A 21,775-nucleotide genomic window follows, 5' to 3' on the forward strand; every position below is an offset into this window, starting at 1 on the left:
AGACAGAGATACACGTAGCGTTAATATCTTTTTCAAAGACCGCGACGATAATGTGCGTTGTGAGGTGTTTAATTCGTGTTGGTATTGGCTTTGAGCTACATTTATAAGTGCATATTATACTACTTTGTACTGTGTGTAGCGCGTGCTCGGAACTGATATTTATTCTTTTTAAACAAACGTAATGGAAGTGTTATGTATTGTCATATAGCCTAATAGGAGTATACATATTTCGGTTTTCTCATTTAGTCCCCTTTGGTTTTACGCCAACTCGACAAATCTTCTGTATTTCACTGATATCTAGCAACAGTCAATCAATAATATATGGTGGTTTTCAGCCATCTAAAGAAGACAGTGCTGATGCAGTTTACAGAAGTACTTTAAAACTGTGAATATCACATGAGTATTCAACACGCCCCTTTCAAATATTCTGACGATGCAATAATGTTAGCCAATCCAAGCGCTCCAAGTTTAAACATGGCGTCTCCCATCGCATGGAGAAGCTCTGCGGTTTTACTCGCTTTAATACTGATATTTTCAATAGCTTGCGCGGATACTAAGCCTAAAAAGAAAAAAGATATTCGGGATTACAATGACGCGGACATGGCAAGACTCTTGGAGCAGTGGGAGGTATGTAGATTGTTCAGATTTGTGGTGGGATAGCTGAAAGTCTTCAGTCAGGAACTAATGCCATTTACCCCGCCATTTAAGCCTGTTAGTTCTCTTACATATGATTCCTAGTCTGCTCTTTCTATATTTGACTTTGTGTTTGAGTTTGATACTGTAGTACGGTTGGATAGGTACGAGGCGACATATCCGTAAGCAAAAGAGTTGATGCAGTTGGAGATCACTAGCTCACTATCTATAAGCCGCTGTTTGAGATGTTAGGTTAGTTACCGGCGTTGTGAAATATTTTCCCACAGATTACAAATACCATGGGTTAATTCAAAGAAAATATCAGTATTTGCTTGCCTTTGGCTTTTTTTTTTTTTAAATTAATCCCTGGTGTTAAGATGGTGAACGAGTTCTTCACACTTCTTCTTAAAGCAAAAGTAAGATGAAGGCCCAGTAGTGACGTTCTGTGTTTTAGTTGCTTCTAATTTAAGCGAAATTTTATGTAGTTCAGTTTATGGCTCTGTGAAGTCCTTGCAGTGTTTTCTGTAAATCATCCATTCCCTTGCTTTGTAACTTAGGGAGTTATCATATAAGCGCAGACACCATAAGCTGCTCAATGTAGGACCCTCACTTTTATTCAAGGCATTAACATATCCTGCCAAAAATCATACCCGTCCAATCAAATGTTATTCCTGCCAAATCACACACACACACGCAAAACTTTGTCCCATTGCCTATGGCAGGACAGTATATCTTTACTAGAACTTGGATCACATGCATTCCTCAGCTCATAAAGTATGAGAATCATATCTATTGTTTTACAGCTACACAGTACATGAGTAGGTCAGTATCATTACATATTTGAGTGTTTGACTCAAAGTGTCTCAGAGTAACCTCCAAATGCATGGCTGACATGACGCCTTGTCTTACAGAAAGATGATGATATTGAAGAGGGGGATTTACCCGAGCACAGAAGATCTCCTCCACCTATTGACTTCTCTAAAGTGGATCCATCCAAACCTGAGGATCTCCTGAAGATGTCAAAGAAAGGAAAGACTGTCATGGTGTTTGCCTCTGTGTCAGGAAACCCCACAGAGAAGGAGACTGAGGAGATTACAAGTCTCTGGCAAGGCAGCTTATTCAATGCCAACTATGATATTCAAAGGTACTTTTCATATTTACACACTGTAGAGGCTTGTTTTGTCCATAAAGCAGGACTTTCTTATGCCCAAGTCTAATTTGGAACTTCAAAAGTAGCATGATGTGCTATGCTTTGATTTTGGGTATGTTGTGTCAGACCAGGGAGGAAATATATTTGCTATATGTGAATGAATGGCCTTGTCCCAGTTTTTTTCACTAACATTTTCCCTTGTACTCTCTTGCCGTCTAATCTGAATTGACATCTTAAGACCATAAAACATCACGTGAAGCTTGGCATTCAACACATTTTAGTGTTTCAGAACTGTAATTTCATCACATTAAATAGAAAAGCACACAATGAAATGAACCTTGTTGAAGTTACACATTAGCATCTCTTTGCTTTGAACTAAAACAATGCTCTTTTATACAATTCATTCATCACTTCAAAGACAGATAGAAACCTGCCTCACAACAAAGCTTTTATAGTCCTGCCCTAAAAGACTTACAGCATGATGTGAAAATTACTATCGCTAACTCTAACTTGCACTGTTTATTCTTTTTCCTCATAAGTGCTAAAAAAAAAAAAGTTGACTGTTTTTGTTCCTTGCAGGTTCGTGGTGGGCTCAAACCGTGTCATTTTCATGCTGCGTGATGGAAGCTACGCTTGGGAGATAAAAGACTTCCTAGTGTCCCAGGACCGCTGTGCTGATGTGACCGTGGAGGGACAGGTGTTTCCTGGGAAGGCGGCCAAGGCAGATGGCAAAGAGAAGGAGAAAAAAGATGCCAAGAAGAAGACGGACAAGAAATCATCCAACAGAGCAAATAAAAATAAACAGGAGCTATGATCCTCAACATGCTGAGATTTCCTAAGACACTTGAACGAAACAGCAAGATCTCATCAGACACTTCAGCGCCACTGCAAATACATGGCTACTTGTATTTTTTGGCAAGGTGGCAGTTTTTTTTTTAAATCCATGTTTATTTGTTTGTTTTAAAAGGCCTACAGTGTTGTTTATATACAGGCAGTATGATGGAAGTGTATTCTTTGAAGATGGTACTCGCCCCAAGAGTGGATTTCTGGAAGGCCAGTGGTAGGAATATCCACTGTGTGTGTGTGTGTGTGTGTGTAATCTGCATTGACTGAGTATGTTTGTCTTTACATATGATCACTTTAATGTGAAAATGAAATTGTGAGATTTCACTGAGCACATTTATGATTGACGCATTTCCCCCTTGAAATTGTTACTACTCTGTCATCTCGGGGACACGGTTAAGAAATGTTTCATTAGTGAAAGATTATAGCACTTGTTGCATTATTCAGTATGGTGTTCCACTGTTATGAATGACTACAATTCCCATATGATTTTGATTTTTGTAATTCAAATAAAACTTGTAATTACCTACACCACTTTATCAAGAGTGGTCACTGTCTTGACTAGGATTATATAATTCCCTCCTCTAACTCTTTTCAAACAGAGGTTCTTTTCCTGATCTCTTTCATACCCTTGGCTTGGAATTATTGTGTGTTCTATCCGTTAAAGGAGGACATGATTTAAATGATTTGTGCTGGGACTGTCTGAAGCCAGGAAAAAATCAATGTTATCTGGTCCTATTGAAAAGCTATATTTTGTCTATCTTACTGTTATCTGAAAACCACTATTTTAAAAAAAATACACCCAGACCTGAGGGATTAAGAATAATATTTGCTGGGAATTGAACATTATCGTAGTGGTCAATAGCAAACAAGGAAATGAACCTTGTTGAAGTTACACATTAGCGTCCTTTTGCTTTGAACTAAAGCAATGTTCTTTTATACAAATCACTCATCACTTCAAAGACAGATAGAAACCTGCCTCACAACAAACCTTTTATGGTCCTACCCTAAAAGACTTACAGCATGCTGTCTCTCTGTAGTGCTTTACCTAATTCAACACAGCAAAAATAGATTAAATAACAGCCAAGGTCAACAGTACACAGATATAGATGGCTAGAGCTTTCACAACAACAGAGCAGGTAATGTGGACCTTATGGTTTAATAAGTCATCCTTTCCCATCTCCACACCATGGGCTATTAAGAGAAAGTTACAAGCACAGGTCTCTTTGGAGGAGATACAAAGGCTGTGGTGTTGTTTCACTCAATCAGTCGACCCACAACATCAAACTAATTTGAAGTCTTCATTATGCTTCACTAAGCAGAGGCATCAGATAATGATGATGTGTGCATGTGTAAATGTGACCTGAACTAAAGCACCTTTTGGAAAAGCGTGGTCTTTTGACCTGTTGAAGAGTGAAAGTACTTGTATAATCAAGCCATTAACTGAGATCAAAATTCACACAACACACTATACAAATGCTATGCCAGGTGTTTGAAATTTGTATGAACTATCACGCAAGCAGACACACCTTTTTTCATGTTGAAATTCTGGTACGTTTATTTTATCTTGAATATTATGTAGAAAGTTATTAGAAATAGCACAGTCATATTTTGTTTTGATTCTCATAGGCTGCTCCAGTCATTCTGTTTTATCACATGTAAACACTCAGCACTATGAAAGATAATGTTTGTGCCAAAACCAAAACACGCAATAATACACTTTGGCAATTATTAAAACGCACTGTATTAGACTACGTCCAACATCTTAATTTGTATTTGATGTTGACCTGGTTGACGTATTCTAAGAATGCAGGGGTTATTAAATAGTGTCAGAGAAAACACTCTATGGTTCATAGCTGTTGTTTTTTTTTTCTTTCCCTTTTGCTTCAGCTGCTTGTGAGCTGAAGTTCAACATTCCACAGTGATTTACAACGGACTAAGGAACCACACCCACAGCAGAGGAAGAGGAGCCACTGCACCAGATGCACTCAGACAAATGTGTTACATCGCCTCAAGTCAAAGAAATTCACACACATTCACAACTCTCTTTGTTTAGGCTGCTCAGCTGTCTTAGAGTATCTTCTGAAACAACCATTATGTAAATTCAAAGTGTCACTCTAAAGTACAAATTTGAGTACACAGACAGCTGGTGTGATGCCAGCTTGTAAGTTCTTTTATAGTCAATGATGACAAGTGACAGCAAATTGAAGATTTCTTTTTGCGCATTAACACTTTATTGGGAGGGTCACTAAATATATAGTGTTACCCGAAAAGAAAGGAAAAAAAAACTTTAAATGATAATTTATTTCTGTACAAAAATTCTCACTTGTTTTGATCCAAAGTAATACAAGTTTATTACTCTCAAATCAAAGTCACATTTACATCACAACAATGTACAACTTCACCTCTGTAACAGATGTATATTTTGATTCATATACTTGAATGCAACTTAAATGCTAAAATTTAATTTTTTACAGAACAGAAATACATTACAACTTAAAAGATGTCCCTTCCAGATTTTACCTGTACAATAAATAAGTATAAAATATATCTCTGTTATCAATCTGAGGAATCTTAGAAACACACAAAACATACAAAACAATTACAATCTCCGAAAAAAGACCAGCTATTTCGGCAAATACAGGAAAAATTGCCAATTTATTCTGGATTATATCCTAATCCAGATTACTCAAACTATTTCTCGTTCATGTTTTGGGGTTTCTGAGTGAGAATGTCTGACCTCTGTTTCCTGAGCAGCCAGAACAGCTCACGAGATTCCTTGACTCCACATCTAGTTTGAACTTTTATGCTGGTTATGTTGTATAACGTAACATACAGACCACAAACTCTGATATGAGACAATTATATGGAATACATCACGACACTAAGTTTTGAAAAGTCTTACAGCATAGAAAAAACATCTCTTTTGGAATGAGACGGAGGCAAACATCACTGATAGGGACGAAACAAAGGAATGTTGTTTTTTTTTTTTCCTCCCTCTCTCGTAAGCAGATAAAAGTCAAGTATAGTCAACTGACGACACAATCCAAATCACTTACGTCCACACTGTCAAACACATTGAGACCTGCCGGAAAGGTAGCTAGGTAACACAAAGCATGCTTTTTGAACTGTGCGGGTTCAGTAGTCCTGTCTGTGCTTAGTGGGCGGCTAGCACACAGCTTGATCTGGCAGTGGTGCATGCGAGAGTCTAGACTCTCTATCGTGGGGTCGAGCTCTCATAATTTCATCTTTCTCACCACTGGGATGGGTAGAACTTGGTGAATTTTTGCTCTCTCTTCATCCAAAACCATCCGTACCCAGTCCGGCCGGAAATCTCCCTTGAAGCCGACGAAGGCCACTTTATCTGAAATTAAAACACAAATGAAACCACGTTTGACACATGACGCCCGAGAGAATGCAATCAGCCTCCCCATTCAGTTTTTTTATATCAAAATGTTTTGCACTCACTGCTTTTGTTTGTTTTGATTTTGACTGTGCATAAACTATGAGAAAAGTGTTTAGCGTTGTTAGCAAGAGGCTGCAGTTATGTACTGTGGAATGATAAGCATCTCTAATGCATAGCATATGTCACTCTGCCTGCCCCTCTCATGGCAAGAGAGAGTTTTTTTTTTTCTTTTTTCATTCTGAGTTTGTTTTAAACTTTGAGGAACCTGAAAATTGAGTCTAAATCATCATAAATGAGCTATTAGTTATGTTTGTGGTGGATATGCTCCTGTGTGTATCACTGTAGCTTTATTTTTCCCAAATCATGGACTTTGTTGTGCACAGTCGTTTAGGGATATGTGTGCAGTGAAAGTGGAAGACTGTTGAGAGTAGATGTGAAGGGCTGTAGTTCTCAGCAGTGGAATGAGAGTCTGGAGGGACAGAGCAGTATGTGAAGGGAGTGGTAGAAGGAAGGACCCTGCTGTTCTGGCATGTATATGTGTGTGTGTGTGTGCGTGTGTGTGTGTGTGCGTGCGTGTGTGTGTGTGTGTATTTGCCTCTTCTCACCCTCTTTTCACACATGTGTGATATGTTTCCCTGGAGAACTGATGGAATAGCTACATAGAAGAGGGTTCTAAATGGAGAGTTCCAAGAATCGCCACATTTAAAGGATGTGTCTACATTCTAATGTTTTGCTCAGAGTGGGAAAAAACGCGATGTCTCATCAGGGACAGAATTACAGAGAGGGCACTTAGTGACAAGTAAATCCAGTACATTTATGACAATACTGTCACAGACAACAGTACAAGTATTAGACTATTAATGTCGATTTCTGCTTCATCAGTATTCACCACAGAAAGACAATAGTGCCCCCTCCTGTATTTTTGTAGAAAGATAAATATTTAACATATAAAGCAGTGAATATGCATGGAGTCCCAGCATAACATATTAATTCTTTAGCTGACTTTATTCTCTTTGTTTTCAGACAAAACATTATTAATGTGCCTGTTTCATGTGCTGAATGTGCTGTAACAGAATACTGTCCAGCAGCGCACTGTTGTCAAAGGATTCAGTTGGAAAAATTTGTGCGATATTGTACGATGTTGTACAATGAAGTAGTTGTACGAAACCTTATTGTTCAGGTATTTCAAGGTAGTTTATAGCTTTAAAAGACTTCTGAAATATGATTTGGGTGTGTATTGGTTACCTTTCAACTTAACATTCTTGTCTGCTCCAAGACTCTCCAGCACTTTTGTCCAGGGCCCCCTTGTGACAAGTTTTCCTTTAGATGTTACCAACACAATTGACCTATAAGAGTTTATGACAGAAGGTGACAGTCACCATGCTATTATAATGACAAAAATATACAGGTAAAATATGGCTATATGCTGTCATGTCTCACTGCACTGGAAAATCTGCACTACCAAAGTCATTTGTATTTGCACCTTTTTTCTAATTTTGGGCAAGACAAATAAAGTATTCAATTATTTACATTCACACATTAACATATTTTTAAACAATAAATCCGGTTATAAATCCGGGCACAATATCTCTTGATTGTAGTTGTGCTAGTGTCTGGTCTTACTTGTCTTTGAGGCCCATGATGTACTTGTCTATCTGTGCTGGGATGCCCATGAGTACAGCATTTCTGAAGCCTTTAGTTTCCAACACTTTACCACTGTGGCCATCTATGACAGTCAGCTGGACACCGTCGTCTGACTGGTAGATCTTCTTTCCATTGACCTATTAGTGCCACCAATGAGAGAGCTCCCATTTCAACAACCATGACAGAGTTGTACATTATGGAAAATCAATACATGCTGATGGCTGATATCATCTAGGTCATGTCAGCAGCACTGTAAAGTGCCTCTCATCCTGATGGATCCATCCAAATGTTTTGAAAATCGCTTTTCTCCATGTTTTTATTTCTTAAGTGAATTTGGGAGAGCTAAACGGATATGCAGAATATGGCAAGCGGTCTGGTGTAGGATTTTGTCTAAATTTACCCATTCAGGTCAGATCAATACAGTAAACTGTTTAAGAGAGGGAGTGGTGGTGCTGTACTGGGACATAGTGTACAACAGTCTGCACTCATACCTCAATGTAGGCAAAGTCCTCTTTGATGTGGAAGAAGCGTGTATTGTAGGACTCAAGTATGACTTCCAAGAAATGTTCAGGTGAATTGGGCTACGAAAGGAGAAGAAATGAGAGTTATCTTAAAATTCTAATATGCATCATGTTAATGATCGAGGCCTTTTTGTTCTAGAATTCAGAAACTTGGCAAAAACTTCATCGTCTAAATGCAGCTAAGTATGATGCTGTATACTGCTAGAAACATAATTCATATTATGTGACACACTACACAATTACAGTAATGCTCTAACTAAAACAAAAAACATTCTGAGGTAAACAGCGCTACACCGTACATTTAACTTTAATTTCTAGTATGGACGAAACTGTATCATTACCAGTCTGGACTGAGGCAGTTTTTTGGGCATGGGCACATCCACAATGGGCATCTCAGCATATTTGGGGTAAGCCTCAGCCATGCAGTTACTGGGGCCGCTGCCTTCTGGAATCACCGCTTTGATCTTCACTCTCTCACAACCCTTCACAGAGCAAAAGGCAAAGTCCTCCTTCTCATTGTGGGCCTTGACTTTGAGGAAGAGCAGCCTATAGAGGGAAAGTATGTATAATATGTATAACAGACAAGCCACAACAAACACATCAGACAAAAAATACACACTCACACACACACACACAAAGTATTTGCTGTACTTACCCTGTGTCTTCATCCCAGAAGTAGTAGCCTCGTGGCTGTATAGTGTGCCCCATCTTCTCCCTCTGGGACGTCCGCATGAACATACCAGTCTTGCGTGTCTCTTTGGTGAGACGGTTATGAATGTCTGAGATGATCGTGAAAGTGGTTCCCTTCGGGTAGCAGATACCAACATTTATCCAATCGTTCCTGTTTACGAGAATAACAGCTGAGTTACTCTTTGTTTGTCTTAATACATGCAATTATTATTCATGTATGCTAGATGGCACCAGAGTGCTTGTTAAAACTAACTGCAAGAGTCAGCAGACACCAGAATGAAAAGGATGGATTTCACATAACAATAACAATTTTGTATGTAGTACGTGCATTTAATTTGCTGCATGTATGTAATTTACATACATAAGTAAATTACGTAAATAACATTTTCAAGTAAACAAAAAACAATCTTCCCTACAGCAAGAGGACATACACAATAAACATGGGAGTGAGATACCACAAGGGCATCCTGACTGAACATCATCCCTGTAAACTGGGGAGTGACATATCATGCCTTGAACTAGGTTAGACAGTGTGATGCAGTTGGTGTAAATGTGTTGTTGTTTGTTTTTTTTTTCCAGGCTGACCTGTTGAAATTGATGAGCCAGATTGTGACCTCAGCAGGAGCAGCTTGGTCCCAGTGGATAGTGTAGCTTTTAGCTAGACTGATGACGGGCTGGAACTGCTGGTAGTGGTTCTTCTTCCCTAGGGCTCCAACCAGCTCCAGCGGCCGGTCCGGATACTCGTCCTTCACCATCTTCATGTTTAGGTTGGCTGGGTTGCGTGTCTGAATGTAAACCTGAAGCCCAAGAAATTTGAAGACTATTTCAAGTATTTCATACAAATGAGTTTCTGTTTTGTCTCACGCCGTGAAAATTACACAGATTAAATGAAGTATCCAAAAACAAACGGACGTGTAAAACAAGACCATGGAGATATCTGAGCTGTATCACAGTGTATAAACAAACACCAATATCAAGCATAAAATTAGTGAAAATGAGTTTGTTTTGAGTGCGCTTGGAAGTATGTCTGTTGGTGCTTGTCTACATTCAAACAAACCTCAGAACCAGACACAGTCACGTTTAGGAGGGCATGTCAGCAGGGCATGTTTTTGGGAGTGGATACCTTGGCATGTTTGGATGGCACTCACCTGGGCATAGCGCCCACTGCAGATGGCGGCTCTCCAGTCAGGCACATCAATGCAGTCTGGGTGGCGAAGTAGCCAGTTGTCCTCTTTGACCAGGTAGGCTCCTGGGTATTCACTCACCGATCCATCAATGTCATGGAAAATAGTGGTTTTGTCACCATCCATCTGCATCTTATTGAACCATGGTCCTGGCTCTCCAAAGAACACACGGGACGTAATCTAATTGATCAGGGCAGGAATGACAGAAAACATGTGGCTTATGAGTCATTTAAACAACAACAACAACAACAACAACGAAAAAACCCTCACAAAATGAAACTGAAATTTCATTAGCTAAAGTTGGAACACATGTGAGCGGCTGTCAGAAGTTTGTGATTTAACTGCTGAGTAAAGGCAGCTGATGTGACTCTGCTCGCCACCTGGGGCGCTGAGAGCGGGAAACGGAGCTGGGAGGCACCTTCTCTAGCTCATCTCTGTCAGTCTCCTGCCTGCTGTCCCAGCATGCTTTGAGCCTATGTAATACTTTCTGACAGCATCTACATCAAGTCAGAGTTCCAGAACGCAAAGCAACCCGAGAAAGCCATATTTTTCTGGGGTGTTGACGTATATCCTTCTGACTGACACAGAGCTTAGAACACAACTTTGCTGACTCCATGTGGCTTGAGGGTGGGACTTACTGGAACATCTTCAAATTTGATGTCAGTGACATTGTTGTTGGGGCAGCTCTGCCACGAGTTGTTAAGTCGGAACCCAAAAGCACTGGTGTGTCGTCCGTCCAGGGCCACATACTTGCGGAAAGTGCAGTTCTGGACGTTGATTGGCCCATCGTAAATCTGCATTCCACGGATGGGAAAATCTCTGAGGGACATAAAATGAACTGTTTTAAGTCTCATGACAAAGGTGAATGTATCCGCAGTATCAAAAAATAAAATAAAATAAAACAAAATTGAAAAATGTCACACATCAGTCAGAGTTAGTGTAACGCAATGTTACTCCTAGAATAACTCCAGCTGATAAAGGGATAACTGAAATAAAGATGAAAAAGAGATGAAGAACATTGGTGTGTTAAGTTAAACCATCGGTCAGATGCACGGACACTCACATTCCTCTGGGGAGGGTCCTGTCACTCAAGTCCAGTCCCCCCGGACCCCAGATACGATTATCGGGGAGGGGCATGCCTCTGTTCTCGCTCTCCCCCACAAACAGAGAGTTCTTCACTTCCTGACGAGAGCCATCATCATCAGGGAACGTACCACCGCTGTGCGCATGGACATGGACACACACACAGACACACACACACACACACACACACACATACACATACAAAACAGGAAGAGAAACGCTTTGCTAAGTGCAGTCAGCATGACATACACACATGCGGTCCCCAGAGCCACTACTTTCAAACTGCTAAATTACTTTCACACTCTCTCAAAGCACTGATTTCCCACCATGTCTCAAGAGGCTTCCATATAAGGCATTTTCCAATTACAGTGACAACACTGAGGACTATAACATATTCCACAAAAAAGAACACATTTATTTTTATACATAGAAATACATGGGGGGAGGGGAGTGATTAGGGTCCTTACCTGGCGAGCGTCAGGCCAATTCCATTATCAGCAAACCTGAGTGTAATAAAGACACAGCATTGTCAGGGTCACTCACATGCCACACAGGTCCAAATAAAGTGAACTATGATACAGACAGCTAGAGTCTGAAACGATAGCATCATGAAACGCTTGGGACATAGGACCAAAAATCATGGTTCTTTCATTTTCTGACAAATCCTTGTTTGGCTTGCAATGAGTAAGGCAGAGACGGGGAAGAAATGGATTGAACAGTGTGCCACTGTACATTAGGGAGTGTGTGTTGGAGTGACGAAGGGGGAGTGGGGGTTATGTGTGAAGGAGAGAGAGAGAGAGAGAGAGAGAGACTATAGTACTACTGTATAGTGTTTGGCAGTGTTAAATTGGAGAGGGTCACACTGTTGCACACAAAGCACAAGCTGTGGGTGGGTGGGTGGGTGGGCATGTGTGTGTGTATGTGTCTGTATAAGAGAGAGAGAGAGAACAAGAGAGAGCCCTGTGTCCCACTGGAGAGTTACTGAGTCACAGGCGATAACAGGAGAGAGGCCATTCTATTCTGTGAGGTACTCAACGCCTTCACTCACTGGCATTCATCCAGCCACACATCCCCTCCCCTCAGCCAAGCTCCATGGTCCTGGTTCTTATAGGCTACAAAGTGCCGGATGATAGCTGGGACCCTGGGTTTGAACGGGTCCGAGTCCTGGTGTGGTCCGTACCTGCAAGACAAAGTCATAAAATGTGCTTACACACAGCGCAACTCTTTCTGCTACCTAACCCAGGGCCTCTGATACTAAACCAAACAATTCCAAACACTTGCAGTTCAGTGGGTCTTTGGATCTAACGTTGGCCTGGGTCTCTACTGGCAGCTCTACGGAGGAAAGAAAGATTCTTCACATCCTGAAAGGCCTGCTCCAGATGTGGATGAAATTCAGTGGTGTGAGTGCTAACCTGGCTCCTATAAGTGACAGGAAGGGCCTCTTGTCTTTGGCATTGGCCTCTGTGGTCTTCACACCATTGTCAAGAATCATCCCAGCCTGGGGGGAAAAAAATTGGACAAACAAAGCTACTCAGGCAAAGAAAACAGACCTGTACTCACTCTTACACAAACAGGAAATCTCAGAAATATTACCCAAGGTAAGGAACACCCAGTTTTGCAATGCACATGTTCACTTGATGATCAATCCAAGGCTAAAAAATTTTTCAACACAGACTATGCCAAAACCCTAGGTTTCTGCTGTCCTCACATTTCATGTTTTATTGAATGGAAAGCAGGCAGCAGCTTGAAAAGAATTATAATTCCATTAAGCACAGCTGCCAAGAGTTATACCATACATTAGACATGAGAAGCAGAATACACAGGGAGCCAAAACACTCTCTTCCTCTTTTTCACCCACTGCCTATAAATCTTTTGCAAAGCCTCCTTAAGGTGTATGCGGAATGGCCAAGCAGTGAGGAGTGTGGTCGTCATTCCAGTCATCTCTGTCTTTCTCACTCTGCCTTTGTCTTACCCTATAGTTGGAGTGCGCTCGGTTGTTGATGAAGCGACCCATGGGCGTGTGTTCTGTCTTGCCAGGTGAGTACATGCCTTCCGATGGACCCGTGGGGATGTGGTGGAAAATAAACCAGAAGCCTGTCTCCTGCAGGAGGTACCAGAACATACACATACACATACACACACACACACACACGCGCACATTCATACAAGCATACACACATATACGCACGAGACACACACACACACACACACACACATGCACACAAGCATACACACATACATGCACGAGACACACACACACACACACACAGTGTGTCAGCGTATTAACATGAGGGAGACATGCATGTCTGCACTAATGATGCCTATACTTATGTAAAAACATGTGGGGGAGGAGAACATCCTTGTTAATTAACGTACAGAAACACCCAGACATATAGCACAGACACACAGAGCATAGCACTCTCTGTGCTGTCTGATGTAACTGCAGTGACGGCACTGAAGAGCTTCTATTGTATATGAGGACTGTGAAGAAGAAAAAAAACAAAAAACGGCCAAGTTCAGGCTGATAAAGCAACATCATTAATCAGGCCCATTGCCAGGGTAACAAAGCTCACCTCAGAGCCGGCAGCAGCACAGTTGATGAGGTTGTTATTGGGGTTGGCAATCCAGAAGGTGGATGTGGCACTGTAAAGAGAGAGAGAGAGAAACGAGAGGGAGAGAGAGAGAGAGAGATAGAAATGAGGAGGGAGAGAGGGTTCAGATTTAAGAGAGAGATGTTAGATTTTACTCTCCTTCCATCTGTAGTTTAAGTCTCATTTAAGTGTGTTGTAGAGCCAAGACAAGTAGAGATACTGGGAGAAACAGGCTTTAATCAGACTGAACCATGGCCAGCGACTGAACGTCACCACGAGCATGTGAATTCAATCAGGATAATTCTAATACTGTGCATACAATAACAAAACAAGGAGCCATTGCCATGAAATAGTTTATCATAGTTTATGACATCGTTTATTATGTGGCACACGCTCCAGGTTAAGTGTTTCTGAGAAAAATATGAAAGTGCTTGCATGAACAGCCGCATGCAACATTTGTATAATCAAGTCAAAATCCATTATCATTTCAAATATACTGAATTGATCAGATTCTGAATGTGCTATGTCAAATTCTACATATTATGACACATTTGAATTCGGTACAGATGTAGAGGGATGTGGAAATATATGCATAGAAATAATGGCAAAGAATTTATAATATGTTTACGAAAACCTGACAGCTTTAAAATGTCTTATACATTTCCACAGGCCAAATGGTATATTTATTCTACATCAGACTGAGAAAAGCAGGGAAACATATGCACACACACACACACACACACACACACATACACACAACTGTTAGGTCATATGAGTGCATGCTCATATTGTGCATATGTGGGTGTATATCTGTACACAAACTTTACTCTCTGTCCTGAACAGCTATAAGTCATGTTAAGTGATATTGTTATTAATCTTGTTTAATGTCAAGCACAAAAGTTCCCTTTTTCAGCAGAGATTTTGAAATATACTGTTCAGATAGTACAAAGATACACAGAGGCCAACAGTTACTCTACAAACCCAGAGAGAGGGTGTACACACAAACACATACGCATACACATACATACGCACACACACACACACACACACAGAACATGTGCTCAGGACAAAGCCTGAACACATACTTTGCATGTGTCTGTGTACTTGACTGCTTGCTGTAGCATGTATGGTTTCAGTTTCTAGCACAGAAAGAGAGAGAGAGAGAGAGAGAGAGAGAGGGAGAGAGTTCTTTCTAAATCTGAGTTATAAATGAGTACTGTTTCTGTAAGTCTAGGATACTAGCAGTCTGTGGCCTCAAACACCCTCAAGTTCACAGGAAAAATGATTCAGTCCTTTATGTGTCAATCATCTCCCCATTAATTACTTTCTGAAACTCAATAGAATATTTAGACTGCAAAACGTTAAGCAAACGGGAGCAGTAAACGGATGGTTGGAGGCTTTGGTTGCATGGCTCTGTTTGTGTATTTGGGGTACTATGATCATGCAATTCACAGAAAAACATCCTTAACCCCAGAACATAAACAGGCTCTGTATAAACACAAAGACAAAGTCCGCATTCTTCCGCCTACTTAATAACTTTTGTGGTGTATTTTTGCAACTTTTCTATTTGTAATTATAGGATAAGTGCCGTGTGGATCTCTAAAACTGAACACTTCAACCCCATAACATCTGCATTTCCTTAAAATGTAAATATGGGCTCAGCATAGTTATTTGTTGCTACCCTCAGTCACGAATGAAATAGTTTCAAGGCACTCAAGATGATAAATGTGGTGATATTGTTTTTTTTTAAATGAGTAAGATTAAGCTGAAGTCCTAAATGCACTGCTAAGTACTTTTGGGCATGAAAATCATTATAAAACAGTGATGATGCATGGACAAGCTCATTAAGGAGATATCCTATTATCGGGCAGGAAGGAATAAAATTAAAGTGAGGCACGCAGATTACTGGTTAATATGTTTCAAGTCCCTTACAGTTTCCCGGAGTGTCATATATTACTGGATGGTTTGAGGAGGACTGCTTCAGAATGAAGAATTTTATTTGATGTTTATGTGGACTATCATCTTAAGAGTGTGGGAGCTGATAGAAGGGAAAGCCTTGAGTAAACAGAGGAGGGAAGGCAATGCAATAAGACTGAGAATTGCTCTGTGTGTGTGTGTGTGTGTGTGTGTGTGTGGTGTATGTGTGTGTGTGTGTGTGTGTATAGTTAATGGTTCACCTGCAGTCCTGACGTGGTTTGGCTACATATCCGGGATAAGCACCATTGGTAATGTAACGGCACATCTTGCTGTCTCTGTCGGAGGGGAGCAGCGTGCCAGCTTTCACCAGTAGCCCCAGGCAGTGCTCAAATGTGTTCCTCTCCTCAGGCCCATCTTCCGTGAAGAAACAGTGACCCAGCGCATCGTAGCCGACAACATCTTTCACCTGTCACACCAACAAAATACAAATGACCACCAAAGCACAGTCCGACTGTTGTCCTTAGGCGGGGTTTAATCCTTTAACATTAAACAAACGTGACACATGTTCAACGGTCATCAGATACGACGCTGATTAATAGTTGCTCCACATTGACCTCAGCTTCTGTTCCTTCAGTTCTCCCTCTGTAGTCACAGAAATGAGACAAGCTCATGTACCATTCCATTGCTTTGCTTCTGTTATAATGCAGCTAATGAATAATTCTCACAGCTACAGTCTGTACGTAAAAGCTTCTGTTCTGAGTGACTTGGCACAGAGACAGCACATTGTTTGTGTTGACTGGCACTTCACAAAGGCTTTGAGTAAAGTAGGTGAACAGAGTGTTGGCCGCGTACCTGATCTGTCCCCCAGCAGGGGAGAAAAAAAAACAAAAAAAACCCCTCTAAGCCTTGTTAAAGGCATTATCACAAAGCTGTGTCACAGAGTCATTCCCGTCAAGACTCAGCCACCGTCGTAGTGGGACGACACAGTATCGCGTGAATAAATGAACGCAGTCAAAGAACACCCTCCCCCCCTCCCTCCGCCTCCCCCCCAAGCCGGCCCCCCTAACACAACCGGGTTGGTTATCTACCTGCGCTCATTAGCTTTCACTTCCAGAGGAGTGAAGTGATAAATGGAGTCAGTCAGGGAGCATGTTTCTCACTGAAAGGGTCATTAGGTTGTACGATAGCTGACAGGCTGGGAGGCAGTAAGTGAGGCCATCAGAGCGATAGAATGAGAGTCCGGCAACTTCTCCGTACTGCGCCACATTCATCTATTTCTCAGAGCACCAACTCTCAGTGGGCAGATAAAAACCTCCAGCCTCCTGTGGTAAGGGCTGCTTTACCCATCATGTACGAGTGCCGAGCCTGGACACATGTTCACTCTGTAAATGCACTTACATTTGCCTTAATGATATGAGGGATGCACTTAAATATGAAAGTAAATACGTATTTCACAGATACATATATTTTGTACACATTTTAAAAGGGTATACATAGTACTGCCGATGTCAAACAGCCCGTCCTGTTTCCCGTAGAACGTGTCACTCACCAGAAGGCCGTTGGAGCCGTGGACAGTGACGCAGCGAGAGAAAGTGTGGTGGATGGACAGATCTTTCACGTAGGAGGGTGGGTCGTATCCTCCTTTTTCGTCCACGTCCCCGTTCATGTGAAAGTGAATGGGGTAGTGACCCATCGACTGCTGGCCCATGTGCTTTAGCTCCACACCCTCAATATGCACCGCTCTAAAGCCGCGCTCCACCTGACAGAGGAAGAGAATTCAAACACTCTTAACATTGTATGTGTGTGTGCGAGAGAGAGAGAGAGAGAGAGAGAGAGACAGGTATCTATCCACGTCAGGAATCAATTTACATGAACTTGCACGTTTTTCCCGACGTAACGACGATTGGATTTTGCGCGGCTGGGTGGGTGGGTGGTCTTGGGAGCGGCCGAGAAGTGGGAGCAGGGTGGATTGGGAACTCGAATGTCCCTGCACGTGAAATATTTCACACAAAATTTGGCTTTTTTTTTTTTCTGAGAGCATGACGGCACATGAAAACACATTTGGTGACACAAGGCGTCGCTCGGGGGGAAAAAACGGCGGATGAAACTTTTGGCTGCTCTCCTTCATCCCTCTCTCCATCTATGATAGCCTGCCCTGCCGTGACCCAAATCTCCCGCTCTTTAATTGTTTCAGTACCGCTTGATTAAATGAGGCTGTTAGACAGCAATCATAAGAATTTGTCTATAACCATCGGGAAGATGTGATTCCATCCAAGTCTTCGACTGCGGCTGGAATGATCAATTAACGCCCCTCAAACAACTGACATCCAGTTAAATGTTGAAAACAAGATCCATGTGTTATTAGGTTCAACCTTTTTAATTAACTGACTTCTGTGTGTGTGTGTGTGTGTGTATATGCAGGTGCGTGAGTATGTTATTATGCAAAGCAGGACTTTTTGCAATAATATTTTGACATCAACATGTCGTTTTTCTGCACGACACATCTGGCAATGGTTAAATCGTTGAAAAGATTTCAAGTGACTACTAAGAACACTCAACAAAAAAGGAATGCATTTTATGCTGTTCAGCCAAGATGTAACAATAATAATTGGCTTATGATACACAAACAGCTTGTAGCCGTCAAGAAAATTAAAAACTGTGACATTCTGTGCCTGAAGTGACAACTGTTTACATGTTTAAGTATTAACAATCCTTAAATCATTATTAGTAATATTTTGGACTTGGCAGGCTGTTAGAATGTGGAGTGACCTACTTGTAGCATGTACCAGGACAACCTTCTCAGTGACAGCTAAGGTGAAGAGGGAGGAAACTCAGCCACTTACAGAGCAATTACTGAAGAGGCCATCCACCTGACACACTCCCAAAAATGCATTCATGCATGTACATGCGCGCACACACGCACACGCACACACACACAGCTCTTCATCTCTCGCTGTGTAAGCTAAGTTGCCAGAGAAGACCTGCTTTCGTGGCAGAGTGTACATGGCCTGCTAGGATGGAATAGTTAAATAGGCTTCAAGATGCAGTTTGAGGGTATGAAACGGAGGCAGTGTCAGCACCAACAAGCCACAAACAGAGCTCAGACAGGTAAGGCAGGGACGCTATAAAGGAGGATGAGTACGAGGGTGTGTGGGGGTGTGTGTGTGTGTGTGTGTGTGTGTGAGTGTGTGCGTGTGTCAGAGGGAGTGGCCCCGTACCTTGACGTGCCCACCGAAGGTGTCAAACGAGAAGAACTTGCAGGCCTCGTTTCCATAGCAGCCAGGCTCCATCTCTCCTCTTATGAGAATGTTTCTGCTCAAGAGTCCCACCTCTGCTCTCATATCCACACCATCCACTTCTTCCCCCATGTGCAGGAAAGCTGGCTTCCCTACGGAACACACACGTTCACACACAGTTAGTTCTCTCTGTGCTGTCACTCTTAATAATCTTTCTCTTGCTGTTTCTCAAACACACGATGCCTTGTCTTTAAAAATTAGACTGTGTGATGCAGTGACAGTATCTGATCTTGTCCGTAAGGCAGTGAGTCACCGCTCTGTTGGTAGTTTTCACGAAAGTGAGTTTTCTCCAAAGAAACAGAGAAAAAATGTTTCAGAAATCCACACATGTACACACGCACAGATACACTCACTCTAACATATTTTTTTTGTTTTCCATTCAATACTCCGGGAATCAAAGTGAACAGCTGTCTCTCTCACAATACCTGATCAATACTGAGAGGCATGAGGAGAGTGTCTGTGTTCCTTGCGCGGGCGCACGGTCTGCCTGGCCAAAAATGCTGGGGTACATGGCTGTTGCTTAGTATGTGTCCATTCATCACAAACCTGAGAGTAAGCGCTAATGTTTTCTACCACAAATTGCTGGGCGCAAGCACATGTCCATGTCTGATCACATTTAATTGTACTAATTGGTTCTCTTAATGTACAAAAGCGCCCTTGTTGCCTGATAATTTATTTGTTTGTTTTGAAAATGACTGTTGCTGGGCGACCACACCAACAGCTCCACAATAAGGTGAGGACTAAAAAAACAGGTCGAAGTTGCCTGGAACACACCTGCCAATGCCAAAACACACCTCATACACACACACACACACACACACTCATACACACACACCTACAGTTTTTGTAGAGGGTTTGTCTTTTCAGTTATTCTAATGGAGTGCATTTAGAGTGATTTCTGATGTCGAGCTGTCTAATTATGGGGCACTGAATTCTGGCCATGCACAGATGAGGTAGCACAGGTCTGCTTTCAATCACACAACTCTCTCCCACAGCTCTTACTGAGGAAATAATTGTCAAAACAGCTTGATGGGCTTTTGGAAAAGACACAGATGAAAGAGCCGGGAGAATGTGTGTGTGTTTGTGTGTGTGTGTGTGTGTGTGTGTATGTATGGGTTTTTTTTTTTCTCTAAAGATGTGTGAAGGTGTCCTCAGAGACAGAGGTCAACAGACAGCAATTGCTTTCCAGTTCTGTTCAGTAACTGATGGAAGTCTCATCTGACAGATGGGTCTCTTCACATTCCGCACACACACGTACGCACAAACGCACGCGCGCGCGCGCACACACACGAACCTGCACGAACAGAGTAAAACTTAAGAAGTGCTAAATGAGTAAATTTACTGCCTTGTTGCTATGTTACGATAACAGAAATAACCCTGCTGTAATTAAAACTTCGGTTTCTAAACGCACACAACAAATGTTGAAATTAGTACAGTCAGTCAAAAACACGAGTGTAAAAAAAGACCTGCCTCTAAGCTCTAGATTCTCTTCTATAATCTGGTATGGTCCTTCACATTCATTAATCTCTCACACTGAAGCAAAGAGTAACCAGGTCATGGGGTGACAGTGTCCTTCTGACCGGTGTGTTAGACAACTGATCTCTATGGTTAGGAGCACACATATCTGACATGCCGTCACCCGGCTGAGAATGACAACGTGCTGAGTAGGTACGATGCAGAGAGGTCGACAAATGGTTTGGAGACGTAGCAGAACAAATTGGCAAGGGAGGAGAAGTTAAAAAAAAGGGATTGGCAACATCACTCTGTATTAGTACTATTTCTGTATGACACAGCTGTCAGAGGTCTGTGCCAAATCGAGAAAAAAAAAAGGACACATTTCACTGACACCATACACTCATGCTGATACACACACATACCACAACAAGTCGCATCAACACACCCTGCTCCGGGACCGTTCTCCAGAGCATGCCCAAATACTACATCAAACCAAATTAACATCCAGCTCAACCAAACCTTGTCACTGCACACACATCAGAACAAATTAACACCTGCTTCAGGTAGCGGCTCTGACTGAAAGAGAACCCACACAGATGCATGCATTTAGTATCCAGTCTCCAGGAAAAAAAAAAAAAAAAAAAAAGCTGACAGCATCTCACACTGGGCAAAGTTTCACCATTCTGATACCGCTGTCAATCCAAGACAAGTTTCATAAGTGTGAAGGAAAGCAACAGCCTTACAGCTCTCTACCGTTCCAGATGAAAACGCTTAAGGCTCAACAGAGAACATATAAGAATGTTAACAAAAAAAGAGATTGTTTTCAAAATGGGAGAAGAAAAACAGGATGAGAGAGAACAAAATGTTAATGTAACCATCTGGGAATCAAAAGTCAAAACCACAAACAGACCAGTCTCCAGCTATAGCTTAGCATCTCATATCAACCCTGCACATCTCTGCTTGGCAGATGAGAGAGATAATGAACACCAGAGTTACAGCGCCTATGACATTCTCGAGCATGAAGCTTTAGCCGACAAGCTGTCATCTTCCCTCATCTGAGCAGGACATTCCTGAACAACATAGACAAATTACCACCAGCGGCTAACGAGACTGTCTGACCTGTACACGGTAGCGGGGCAGCCAGGTTTCCTCACACTCTCTCTCTCTCTCTCTCTCTCTCACACACACACACACACACACAAATATTCATGTGTTCTTGTGCACATGACCACACACCCATAGACATGCATGCAACCTTTGTGACTAGAGACCTGCACCTTAAGTCATTAGTATGATTCCTGACTTCATTATAGCACATATAGCACACCACACACACAAAGAGAGAGACACAGAGAGAGAGAG

The 21,775-nt window shown here is 41.8% G+C and overlaps 2 protein-coding genes across 2 annotated transcripts in view; one reads left to right on the forward strand and one right to left on the reverse strand.

Moving 5' to 3' along the window:
• The first annotated feature begins 474 nt into the window (after positions 1 to 474).
• Positions 475 to 3,157, forward strand: mesd (mesoderm development LRP chaperone). The gene is made up of 3 exons (XM_030766237.1): positions 475 to 627; positions 1,545 to 1,777; positions 2,363 to 3,157. Exons 1-3 carry the CDS (start codon positions 475 to 477, stop codon positions 2,595 to 2,597), a joined length of 621 nt encoding a protein of 206 aa, XP_030622097.1. The 3' UTR covers positions 2,598 to 3,157.
• A 2,705-nt stretch (positions 3,158 to 5,862) lies between these two features.
• cemip (cell migration inducing hyaluronidase 1) overlaps positions 5,863 to 21,775 on the reverse strand; it is a 59,765-nt gene continuing 43,852 nt past the window's right edge. Inside the window, exons 12-29 of the mRNA XM_030765913.1 lie at positions 18,881 to 19,050; positions 17,212 to 17,421; positions 15,923 to 16,128; positions 13,728 to 13,797; positions 13,127 to 13,255; positions 12,567 to 12,652; positions 12,203 to 12,334; positions 11,622 to 11,657; positions 11,135 to 11,290; positions 10,710 to 10,890; positions 10,036 to 10,251; positions 9,473 to 9,684; positions 8,853 to 9,038; positions 8,539 to 8,743; positions 8,168 to 8,257; positions 7,656 to 7,813; positions 7,278 to 7,378; positions 5,863 to 5,990 (exon numbers count right to left, since the gene is read on the reverse strand). Coding sequence (XP_030621773.1) covers positions 5,863 to 5,990; positions 7,278 to 7,378; positions 7,656 to 7,813; positions 8,168 to 8,257; positions 8,539 to 8,743; positions 8,853 to 9,038; positions 9,473 to 9,684; positions 10,036 to 10,251; positions 10,710 to 10,890; positions 11,135 to 11,290; positions 11,622 to 11,657; positions 12,203 to 12,334; positions 12,567 to 12,652; positions 13,127 to 13,255; positions 13,728 to 13,797; positions 15,923 to 16,128; positions 17,212 to 17,421; positions 18,881 to 19,050 — 2,672 coding nt within the window. The remainder of the gene's footprint in view (positions 5,991 to 7,277; positions 7,379 to 7,655; positions 7,814 to 8,167; positions 8,258 to 8,538; positions 8,744 to 8,852; positions 9,039 to 9,472; positions 9,685 to 10,035; positions 10,252 to 10,709; positions 10,891 to 11,134; positions 11,291 to 11,621; positions 11,658 to 12,202; positions 12,335 to 12,566; positions 12,653 to 13,126; positions 13,256 to 13,727; positions 13,798 to 15,922; positions 16,129 to 17,211; positions 17,422 to 18,880; positions 19,051 to 21,775) is intronic.

This window comes from Chanos chanos, chromosome 2, assembly GCF_902362185.1.
Source record: "Chanos chanos chromosome 2, fChaCha1.1, whole genome shotgun sequence".
Classification (NCBI taxonomy): Eukaryota; Metazoa; Chordata; class Actinopteri; order Gonorynchiformes; family Chanidae; genus Chanos; species Chanos chanos.

Bases quoted from the DNA above. Each gene is read 5' to 3' on its own strand.
- mesd (XM_030766237.1), top strand. From the start codon at position 475: ATGGCGTCTCCCATCGCATGGAGAAGCTCTGCGGTTTTACTCGCTTTA. The intron at 628-1,544 runs GTATGTAGATTG...CTTGTCTTACAG, and splicing joins GACTCTTGGAGCAGTGGGAG to AAAGATGATGATATTGAAGA. The intron at 1,778-2,362 runs GTACTTTTCATA...TGTTCCTTGCAG, and splicing joins GCCAACTATGATATTCAAAG to GTTCGTGGTGGGCTCAAACC.